Source organism: Carettochelys insculpta, chromosome 1, assembly GCF_033958435.1.
Source record: "Carettochelys insculpta isolate YL-2023 chromosome 1, ASM3395843v1, whole genome shotgun sequence".
Lineage (NCBI taxonomy): Eukaryota > Metazoa > Chordata > Testudines > Carettochelyidae > Carettochelys > Carettochelys insculpta.
The window spans coordinates 50629154-50641438 of record NC_134137.1 but is presented as its reverse complement, the minus strand read 5'-3'; the positions used below and the strand labels follow the sequence as shown (position 1 = coordinate 50641438).

At 39.4% G+C, this 12285-nt stretch overlaps 1 protein-coding gene across 5 annotated transcripts in view; it reads right to left on the bottom strand.

Annotated features, from left to right (window-relative positions):
• Nucleotides 1-1990: 1990 nt before the first annotated feature.
• PAN3 (poly(A) specific ribonuclease subunit PAN3) overlaps nt 1991-12285 on the bottom strand; it is a 119983-nt gene continuing 109688 nt past the window's right edge. For all 5 annotated transcript variants that reach the window (XM_074985907.1, XM_074985914.1, XM_074985930.1 and 2 more), the window contains 3 exons: nt 11943-12007; nt 10705-10843; nt 1991-5609 (listed from right to left, as the gene is read on the bottom strand). In XM_074985907.1, the coding sequence (XP_074842008.1) occupies nt 5469-5609; nt 10705-10843; nt 11943-12007 (345 nt within the window). In that variant the 3' untranslated portion in view covers nt 1991-5468. The remainder of the gene's footprint in view (nt 5610-10704; nt 10844-11942; nt 12008-12285) is intronic.

Sequence of the window (12285 nt, the reverse complement as noted above, 5' to 3'; positions counted from 1 at the left end):
AAATAATTGAATTCGCGAATGTTAAGTTCACAGATGTGGGGACTTTGCTGTATAGAAATCAAAATGTTAATTACACACTCCTTCTTGACAATTTCTTAGATCTTTCCTTGGCTCTTACTGCTGCTGTTCAGACTAGCTAACCCTCTAGGTGGAAGGCAGATGGAGACAATCCTGTATTTAGTGGAAAAGCAGGAGCACAGCCATAGTTTTATAATCATATGATGGGTGCAATGTAGTTCCCTGAACCTGTCCAGCTGTTGGCTAAAATCTAGATTTTGGAGACAAAGTAGAAAGGAGTAAATAATTTAGGGGAAGTATTTCTATATAGCACCTAGGGCTCCTATTCCTAGTTAGGGCCTCTCCCTCTTTCCCTCCCTCTCTCAGCCTTTTGCACCCTCTGACCTGGGTTTTTTCCCTCCTAGTACCTGCCACTGAGAGGAGGGATGAAGATAATGTTAGTAGCTGCTCCTGAAAAACTGAGGAAGAGCAAGACACAACCATTAAGCCTACAGTTGCAAATCAGCACAGAACTACCACCTACACTGCCCAAAGTGGAAAAGCAGCTTTTTTCATTTATGTGCATGTGTGTGGCGGTGAGGAGGAGGAGGAAGAGTCTGTTCAAATGTGCACACATTGAGGGAAGCCACAGCAGTGTTCAAAAATAACAGGAATCTCCACAATAACCAGATTTTAAGGAAGTGAAGAAATAGTACGAGAGATGTTCTCATCTGCAGCCTCTCTCGGCAATGGAGCATAAAAACCACAGTCTTGTACCTACTAGTGAGCATTACAGTTTTAATGCCAAATATATGTTAACAGTGGCACAATCTACCGGACGGCTCCCAAATGAAAGTTGTTCATTGCTAGAGCGGTTCCTCTCATTCAGGCTCAAGTATGGAAAGAGATCAGTTCTGAGGACTACTTACGGCCCCACTCCGTTGCCAAGTACGTTTGGAAAAGATTCCACGCATTCACTACCTTTCCCAAAGCTTCCAGTGAAGGTCAGACCAAAGAAGTGGTGAAGAAAGTACACTGCTGCATTACTGTTGCCAAAGGGCTGATTTTTACCCTTAGTTTCACATTACGTAAAAATTCATGCTCTAGTTGTTGCCAATTTTTTTTTCCCCAAAAATCAACCAACCAGATTCAACCTGAAAGTGCACTTCACAAATGCCATCCGGTGACACTTGCAGATGGGATGCATACCAAACATATGTAAGCATTACTCCAGTTTTACCAAAACTCCTTATTGTGTGACTGGATTCTGTAAGTTAAGGAACTCCTCACTTAACACTGTAGTTATGTTGCTAAAAAAAAATGCCACTTTAATCTTAACACTGTTAATGGAATTCAATTTCCCGATCATAATTAATGTAAGTGAGAAGGAAGGTTAGGCCCCAGGGCTAAAGACATACATATACAGTAAAAGTTTTAAATAACTAAATAATTTACTACTGTACTCTATGATCACGAAGCTTGGTTGAGGCAGGAGTGTGGTTGGGTGGGGTGTGGGTGTTTGCCCCACTCTATCCACGCAGCATTCCAGCTGGGGACTAGGGCTGGGATGTGGGGCTAATGCCATTCTGACTACCTGGCACTCCTGCCAGGTTGCAGGGGCAGAGCTTGCCTGCTCCCTGTCTGGAATGCCAGGTGAGCGGAGCAGGAGAAGCCCACAACCTGCTTTCCAGCTGGAATGTTGGGCAGGTGGGGTGATTGAAACAACATAACAGAACTCTGGGCAACTTTGAATATGTTCTCTAATAGATCAGCAACTTAATGAAGAAACAATTTTAACTGCGAGAGTTTAAGTGAGGAGTAACTGTACTGACCAGTATTGCTACACGCATTCTGGAGCAGACAAGATGTGCATGTACTTTTATATCAGTATCCGATCCTCCAACAGTTGTCTTAAATATAAATCAGAGTTTGCTGCACATAAAACTTCCTCCTACCTCTGAGCTTCTGAGAAGAGTGGATCAAGGTAGCTTGCTGCAGTTTTATTTTAGTCATATATACAAAATAAACTTTCTAAAGCAATAATGCAATTTAAGGGACCATCAGTCCAGATTAAGTTTATGCAAGGAAAAAAAACAAAGATATTGACAATTTCACATGTATTTTACAAAAATTTCATGACTTTACAATTACATAAACAGGTGGCATGGAGGACTGTGGGTACAAAGGACTTTACCCCACCAGTAAGTCACTTTTGCTGGTTAACAATACAGAACAAATAAGTCTGGGCACCAAAGAGGTCAGTTATCCCATGTATAATTTTCCAGAGAAGCTAACATACATATTGTCATTGGACAAGAGAGCTCAATAAACATGGACGTAAAGGTATTTTTAATACAGTTTCTCAGAATTAGGGCTAATCTAATCATGTGGATCTGATTTAATACAAGCAAAAAAGGAGCTACTACTTTGACCTGGAAGTTAAGGAAATGCACACTACTAGGTCTAGTGAACAGTATCTAGAAATTGTAGGCCACGTGATTTACTGTCAGTGGTGAACATCAAACGCAGTTTGCAAGTCATGATTGTTACAACCATGTGCTGGAGTCATTTACACAAAATATAATGGAATGCAATATACTTCCCACACTGAAGATGCGAAACGCACTACCCAACTACAGCACTTAGCATGCTCAAAAGAAGGCTACGTTATTTCTGGTATTCTTTATTAAAAATACTGCTGTACACATGAAGAATGAGAACAGGATTAAAGATGGGTAACATATATTGGGATCATGACAGAACTTAACATACCGGTGCTTTTTAGGGGAAGCTGTTGACATCTGAATTACTGAAATAAGGGCCAAAACAAACAAAAAAATACATAGGTTTCCTCAAAACATTTACAGTACAGTAAATACATAAACAGAATTTAAAAACAGGTAGAAAAATTAAAATGACCTACATCACATGATTTCAAAGGTTGCCCTTTCTGTGCTTTTGGCTGTAAAGATAGGAAGGTCACAATAATTTCCCACATGGAAGGATGCGTCCCGGATCATTTTGGTTTGTTTTCTAAAGATACACATACAGCTCTTCTTCGGGACAGAAAAGAAAACTTTAGGACAACCTTCTAAAATGGAATTAGAATGGGGTAGAAGGGCTCTCCCCAAAAAACACCCAAGCAGAACTTCAGACTGCTCAAATCATTCCCAAATATGGACCAAATGAAATAAATAGAAAACAAAGCTCAACAATGATTTGTTTTTATGTATTATCTGACACCAAGTGTTTTCCAGGTGACTTTAGTTACTTATGAAAACTTAGTAGCTGTCCACCTTTTTATTTTTAAACCAAGTCCTGAGGTTACTAGGGGCTGATGCAAACAAACATTATGCAAATACATGTAAGTTTGCATTCTAGACTTGTCTCACAGAGGATGGTTTGCTGGTCTAGGAAGGATGAGAATTCAAGCCCTATTTTACCCCTGCCTTAACTTTCACAAAATATTGGTCCACAAATTAAAATTTTCCAAAGGTTTCCAAACCCCACAACTGAACAGATGATCCCCTTTCATTTTCAAAGAAAACAATACTGGAAAAAACCTCAGCCCGCTTATAAATTAAGCATTTCATATTTCTTCTAGAATACAAGTACTTCTTTTTTGTACAAAAGAATTACAATATGATTTGTCAAAAAACATATAAAAGACAGCTGCTCTTCCTCAAATACATGAGCTAATGATAAAAGACTGTTTTGCATGTTCGCTTCTCAAAGTTCCTGTTCCTTTTACATTAAAAAGAACAATAGTGGCAATTGTTATCCTCTGAATATTAAACATTATGTTCCTTTTAAAATTCGTTCAGATCAAATGCAACAATAATTGGTTTTTAAACTCAACAACTGATGCTACCAAATGCGGACTCAACCACATTTTCTAAAATATGTAAAGCACGTCCCTAGTCTTCAAAGCTTTCGATGTGACGAGCTGCTTTTCTTGATGCAAGTCTCAAGGCGGAGAATCATTTTAAAGCTTATAAAAGTGGACAGAGAAATACTAAAAACTTCTCTGAAAACTACAAATATTGAGAATTATTAAAATTGATGTCAGTAACATCAGTTGCAAGTGCTTAAAGTCTGTCCTGACCTTTTGAGTTTCCACATTTTCTTCATGGTGAGCACCCAGTGCTATTAAAATATTCAGTGCTGGGAAAAGATAGATACAGTCTTCACTACTGCTTTACGAAAGGAAATTCCTACATATTTGGCAGTCTTCAATATCAAAGTATAGGTGTTTATCTTTTACTATAAATCCCATGAATACCCCGTTTGGAGACAACTGCACATCCAAATATTAGAAAGTTAATTGAGAAGGAAATTCCAGACTTTTGAGACTGAATTACTTCAGGAATATTCATGTGTTGAGTATTATCAAAAGGAATATTACTTTGGGCTAAGCAGTGACTGCAAAGGCACAGCAGATCATTATCCCTCCAGATTCAGGTTGTAAAAACGTCAAAAGCTCTTGATGCCAGACAACTGCTGTGTTTAGTTAATCTTCTTAACAGTGTCTTTGTTTCTGTATCCAGTGTAGAGTACCATAATAAAGCTGTGGTTCAAAGAACAGAACTTTATACAAAAATTATACTGTAAATAACCTAAAGTAATACACTCCTGAAACTTCAGGCATTTAACACAATTTCTTTAAAAAAATTCTGTTAAAAAAATTGCATAAATGTAAATGCATCTGACTAGCAGGAAAACATACAGTTTTTAAAGGCGCTGGTTGTGTTTAGAGCAAATATGATATGCTTCTTAAATCATAGGTGTTTCAAAGGTTGCTATTTTGTCACATTGCTTAGACAAGCCTTAAATGAGAGGGGATTTTATACATGTCAATTCACTGATACCTGATTTTTTTCAAATATGCCTCGTCTGGTTGGTTTGTTAACTAACAGTGGGTGGCATACAGAGCTTGCATACAACACACTTTTACAGAGATTACAAACTAAACTGTCATTTGTAGAACACAATTTCTATGAAATTATTTACCTGGTCCTTTAAGCTATTCTGGGTGCAAATAATATCAAAATGAATAAATTTAGCAATATCCTCAGTGACAAAAAAGGTATCCCAGAAATGTCCTTGCAAGAGTTTCCCTTAATAAGTATACATTGTGGCAAAACATCAGAGATCAGAAAAAGTCTTAAAAAAATTAAAATTAGTGCATATACAAGTGGAAAAAATAAAAGCAGGAACATCATGCACCTGATGTGTTCCTTAATCTAAAATAAATTCTTCACAGATAAAGCCTCCAATGGCAGCCATAGCTCTAGGATAAGTGAAACATTCTTCCCTTCAAGTAACAGTGTACCTGACTGAAGTGCAAGCAGCTTTGCTCATCTCCTGTTTGTTTTCCAAATGTGAAATGAGATGACAACAACAATTCAGCTGTAGTGCAATTTGCTATTGGTTAAGTTCCTCAGCAATGTCCTGCATGCTTTCAGCAAATACTACAACTGACCATTTGCGGCTGCAATTAGTTCTTGAAAAGTATTTTCAAAGCAGCGCTTTAAATCGCTGTAAGTTACCACAAGTACACTCTTCTCGTCTCTGGAAATGAGGCTTATTTTTTCTGGCACACCAGCATCTAACTGTAACAAGAGTGCAAAAGATAAAATGAACATGTGTGGAAAAATGGCAAGAATCATTTTCTTAAAACACAAACAATTTAGCAAGCTTGTGTGTGAGTGAGAGACTCAACATATACAGCCTAGAAACTAATCACAGGTAGGAAAGTGTTTAACTCAAACCTTGCCCTAAATCAGCTCATGGTCAAGAACTCAGAAAGAAAACTGTAGAAGAAAATGACAGTGAGGTAATAGTGTTGGTCTGTATTCTCCTCAGAACAAAAAAGGAGTCATGTAGCACTTCAAAGACTAACAAAATATTTTATTAGGTGATGCGCTTTTGTGGGACAGACCCACTTAACTTGGCCCAATCCTTCTGAAATCCACCTAGAAAGGTGGTGGATTCTCCATCCCTCGTGGTTTTTAAGTCCCAGCTTCACAAGGTCCTGGCTGGGATGACTTAGTGGGGGTTGATCCTGCCTGAAGCAGGGGGCTGGACTAGATGACCTCCTGAAGTCCCTTCCAGCCCTACGATTCTATGAAATACTATTCCCCCTTAAAACAGTCAAGCAAACTAGGATAATCTCTATGTAGGTCCAAGCCATAACATGGAATTGCTGCGAAAGTTAACTGGTATGAGCAGTATGGAGAGATGGCTCTTGGGCATTTTAAAACAGATTTGCAGGAAGTATCAGCAACCTGAGCAATTTTAACTGCCTGCTATTGTGCTCTGTAACAGCTGAAACTTGCACTTGCACTTTCAGACTGGCTAGTGGCCAGCAATGGTGGGAACAAAATTAACCGGCTTTTTCTTGCACAATACCCTTTCCCTCAGTCTAGAATTCAGATGTTATTAATCCTGATCTGGGACAGAAATTAATATAGGCTGTCAGGAAAAAAAGAACATCTTCCATCCAAATCTTAAACTTTTCTTCTGATTAAAATAGCACTGAAGCAGCACAGAAACTAACTTACTTCTTTCAGTGACTTCCACATAACTTATGTCACCAGTATTTTATGGTATTTCTAACAGTAAATGACATACAACTCTCTAGGGGAACTTGCACTGCAAGAGGCATTCATGAGTTGTAACTTTCAGACTCTGCTAAATGCAAGGGGAAACACTGTCTTTTGAATATAGGTAAGGGATTTTTAGCATTTGTTTTATAGTACAGATTCTCTTGTCCAAAGACAAGATTCACTTTCTGTACCACGGTATAAATCAACACGTTGGACTTGTTTACACTAGCTCCTTATTTTGAAGGGAGCATGGTAAGTAGGGTGTTGACAGTTTATTAATGAATTGCTGTGGTGCACATGCAGCACTTCATTAAGCAAAGACCACCCCCTACCCCGGGTACTTCGAAGTGCCCGTGCTACAAAATTTTAAGGTGTAAAGGGACTTCAATGTAGCGCAGGCACTTCGAAGTACCTGCGGCTACATTGAAGCCAGCACTCTGAAGTTGCTGCGGGTGAGATTTTGACTAATGAAGTGCTGCATATACACTGCACCCTAACTGAGACCCTAATTACCACCCCCCCTCCCTTTGAAGGTAGGGGCTAATCTAGACACAGCCCATGAGAAGCTTTCTTCTTAGAAAATGGCCATACTGGGTCAGACCAAAGGTGCATCCAAGCCCAGGATCCTGTTTACTGACAATGGCCAATATCAGATGCCCCAAAGGGAGTGAACTGAACAGGCAACAATCTCTCTCCTGTCATCCATCTCCAGCCTCTGACACACACAGGCTAGGAACACCATTACTTACCCATCTTGTCTAATAGCTGTTAATGGACCTAACCTCCATGAATGTATCTAGCTCTTTTTAAAACCCTGTTATAGTCCTAGCCTTCACAGCCCCTTCTGGCAAGGAGTTCCACAAGTTGACTGTACACGGTGTGAAGAAGAACTTTCTTTTATTTGTTTTAAACCTGCTGCTCATTAATTTCATCTGGTGACATGTTACTGTTAATTTTATCAATTAGTTCCAAAACCTCAATCTTGGACAACACCTCAGATTTGTCACCTACAAAAGACAGCTCAGTTTTGGGAATCTCCCTAACATCCTCAGCCATGAAGACTGAAGCAAAGAGTTCATTTAGTTCTTTGCAATGATTTGATCCTCTGAGTGCTCCTTTTGTATCTCATTCGTATAGGGCCCCCATTGGTTGTTTAGCAGGCTTCCTGCTCCTGATGTACTTACACATTTTGTTATTGCTTGTTGAGTTTTTGGCTAGCTGTTCTTCAAAACTCCTTTTTGGCTTTTCTTATTACATTTTTATACTTAATTTGGCAGTGCTTGTGGTCCTTCATTTTCCTCACTAGGATTTGACTTCCTCATTTTAAAAGATGCCTTTCTACCCCTCACTGCTTGTTTTACATGGTTGTTAAGCCATGGTGGCACTTTTTTGGTACTCTTACTGTGTTTTTTAATTAGGGGTATAGGTTTAAATTGGGCCTCTATTATGGTGTCTTTGTAAAGCTTCCATGTAGCTTGCAGGGATTTTACATCAGGCAATGTACCTTAATTTCTGTTTAACTAACTGCTTCATGTTTGCATAGCTTCCTTTTCTACAATTAAATGCCACAGTGTTTGACTGCTGAGATGTTCTTCCTACCACAGGAATGTTAAATGTTATTTTATTATGGTCTCAAAGTTCTTAGGTAAGCAGATGCACAGAAATGTTGCATGAGGTAGGATATAAGAAAGTTCTTCTTATCAGGCTGGAATAAAAGTTTGAAACTAACAAGGACACTTGCAGGGCAAAGTATGAACAGACACCCAATTTTACCTGGATATGTTTTTCAACACGCTACTTTCTGAAGTTTAAAAGGAGATTTTTATAGTTCTTTTCCTGCTAAGATAACAGTATTTCAGCACGAGACATTGATTCCTGGCATGACAGGTCTCCAATACTAGAAATAAATCATTTGTTTTGAGGATAAGCTAAAAAAAACTTTCTAGCGCACATTATTCAATATAGTCTTTGCCTAATTTACACAGTCAGGACATCCCTCTTGGACTACAGGAAAACTTCCCTCCCAACTGCTTTTGCTCTTGACCTCCTGTTTGAGCATCAGTATGCATTCCTTTCATTGCCATATCTGCCCTAAATCTACTTTAGCCTCCTTAATCCATTTAAAGCAGGATTTAAAGGGACTGATGAAACTAAAATAAAAATAAAATGAGATTAAGGGAATAACCCAGTGGCCAAATAGGAGATGAAGAGCCACCAGTAATTTAGTGGAAGTTTTGGCTGAAGTTAACTAGTATTATTAAGATCCAAGTATGGTCAAACTATTTCAGAAGAAAAAGGTGATGCTTTTCAATATCAAACATACAGAAGTATAAGGTTATTGTCAGTGGTAAAGACGTTCTTCTGTCTTCTATTAGTACAGCATTAAAATTATGGACACTTCCTTCAATACTTAATCACAATTTATACATAATCACTGGAATTACATTGCTAATAAAACAACCATGACAAATTGGATTTTCTTATCCCCTTTTCTGGGCTAAGGCTTGGTAATATACGCAAATTAAAGTACAGGCCGCAGGGAAAAAGTAAGTGGCTGGCTGTTTCTACAGAGACCACTTCCTTTGGAAGTGGCATGCTAATACATGGAGTGAAAGATGCTAATGAGGTGCAGATGCAAATCCCCTGTGCCTCATTAGCATAATGTCATGTGATTTGGACTCCAAAATGTCGTGTAGAAGTGCGGCCCCCTGGGGGGACTTCCGGAAGGAAGTCCTTTTTCCAGAGGCCCCTTATTTCCAAAAGTTTTTTGGAAAAAGGGGACTCTGGAAGAAGGACTTCCTTCCGGAAGCTCCCCCACCCCCTCCGGGGCCGCGCTCCTATGTGGTGTTTTGGAGCCCGGAAGAACAGCCTTCCGGACTCCAAATCACGTGATGTTATGCTAATGAGGTGTTGGGAATTTGCACCCGTGCCTCATTAACATCTTTCGCTCCGTGTATTAGCATGCCACTTCCAAAGGAAGTGGCCTGTGTAGAAACGGTCGCTGTGTCTACACGAGCCCCTTCCTTTTGGAAGGGGCATGTTAATGAGTGGGTTCGAAAGATGCTAATGAGGCACTGTCATGAATATGCAGTGCCTCATTAGCATAATAGCAGCTGCAGCCATTCGAAAGTGCGGCTTTTCAAGTCATGCACCGCCTGTGGAGATGGGGACCTACCAAAAGGACCCCCAGTTTTTGAAAGACCCGTCTTTGTATCTCGTTCTAGGAATAAGGGGCTTTCGAAAACTGGGAGGGTCCTTTCGGAAGGTCCCCATCTCCATGGGTGGTGCGCGATTCGAAAAGCCGCACTTTGGAATTGCAGCGGCCGCCATTATGCTAATGAGGTACTGCATATTCATGTAGGCGCCTCATTAGCATCTTTCGAACCTGCTCATTAACATGCCCCTTCTGAAAGGAAGGGGCTCGTGTAGACACGGAGTATTTTTTTTCCTACTTCATTTATGGCAGGGTTCTTAAACTCAAATTTACCAGAAGGCCAGTGACAAATCCTCCTAACATCTGTGTATTCCCCTCACCCCTGCGCGACTCCAGCCTTGTCTGTTGCTCCCAGGGAATTAAAACTCCTCCTCTGGGACCAACACTGCTAGTATCAGCCACACAGCAGGACTAGAGCAGCTTTGAGCTATGTGCCTAGACTCGAGGGCTGGGTCTACATGAGCCCCTCTCTTTCAAAAGGGGCATGTTAATGAGCGGGTTCGAAAGATGCTAATGAGGTGCTGCCATGAACATGCATCTTTCGAACCTGCTCATTAACATGCCCCTTTCGAAAGGAAGGGGCTTGTGTAGACACAGGGAAGGAGACCAGTGCTTCTGGCCTAGTAGCACAGGGAGGTGGGGAGCCCAGAGGGCACCATCAGTGGCTTGATCAACACACCGGGACAACATCAAGGGGAATTCTGTGATCTAAGCCATCATATTAATTTACTAGATCATCTGTTCTCAGCCAGATTAGAAATCTGCTAAAAATCAATAGAATTAGACTGTCAGGGTCACATCAATTTTTTTTCAGCAGTGAAATGTGACATGAGAAGAATGATTTGGTTAAACTTTCAAAAAGAAAGAAAAACAGATACTGTTTACCTTGTTAAGACATGAGATAATGTGACTGAGGTCAATCCAAGGAGTACCTGCTTCTGTCACTTGATGGAAAAGATGATCCCGAAAGAGCTTCAGTAGATATCGGTCTCCAGTTTCTGACCAAGTTGGGTCCTTCTGAAATCTGGGCCAAAAAAAAAGAGATTCACATGAAAAATCAAGAGTTTAAAAGATAGTGAGACCTCTCTCTCTCTCTCTCTCTCTCACACACACACACGAAACATCATCTGAATAATCATAGCATAGTTTTGTAGTGGAGTTTAGATAAGAAAAAAACATTAGTACTAAGTAGTAGGCTATCCATAAAGGTATACGAAGCTCTCTCTGGAGTTTACTTAGCTAAACTATCCTGAAGTTAATATGTTTACTGAGAGCCCACAGAAAAGCGATTGGGAGCAAAGTTATCATATGAAAACTATTTGTATCATTATTCCGATCTGCAGTTATCTAAGTCTACATAAATAGTTTGAAAATAAATCAGTGGAAGTACTTTGTTGCATATTAGAGGCCGACAGCTATTCCATACAAAACTATGCCTAAGCAAACTCTTTTGAAGCAGTTTACTCTAAGTACATGTTGAGGTAAACCATCACCTTGTATGTGTATCTCAAGTATAATGAACCATAGATACAATATATATGCTAAAAATATGGTAAAGAAATACAAAATTCATATAAATTGAGATAGGAATGGTCTTTTGCCTAGGGGCTTGTAGGGGAACGCTACACACAAAAATGCATTTCGAAACAGCAATTAGGTATTTTAAAAATAACTGCGTCTACACACACCGAGCCTATTTTGAAATATAGCCTTTGGACACACTATGGCTTATTTTGAATAAGCTCTATTCCTTGTCTTAACAGCACCTATAATGGCTGTTTCAAAATAGGTGCTATTCCTTCCATAATGAGGTTTACGAATTTTGAGATAGATAACCGCTATTTCAAATTTATTTTGAAAATTATTTCAAAATAGCAGTTGCATTGTGTAGACGCTAGGATACTTATTTCAAAACATTTGTTATTTCAAAATAACTTTGCTGTGTAAAGTTATCTTATTTTAATCAGAATATTAACAGGGTAACTCATTGCCTTAACTTTTAACTTCTTCAGGGGTGTAAGTGGGGATAGGTCTGTTCAGATTCTCTTTCTAAGGGAAGAAATTTGGATTTATGCAATGAATTTTATATACTGTATATGAAAAGAAAATATTGTATTTCTTACTCCGGCCTCTCATTGATTGTTCCCAATTTTGCTAGAAGCCTAAACAACCTTCCATTTTGCACCTCCTGTAAAACAAGAAATTAATTATTAGTGTGAACTTGGGAAGAAACACAAAACTTAAACACTGGCGCATGCAAAAGCCTCAGTGCAGCAAAACTAATCTTGGGCAACAAAACTGTAGAGACCGATCAGATGACTGTCTGTGAAGACAGTTTACATTTTCAAGAAAGAGATTTGGTCTGCAGTGCAAGAGACTGATGAAAGTCACAGTGTTATTGACCTTTACACTTCATTTTTTTCCCTTTGCAAGTCTCAGCATCTAGTCTTGCTAGCGCTCATGCCA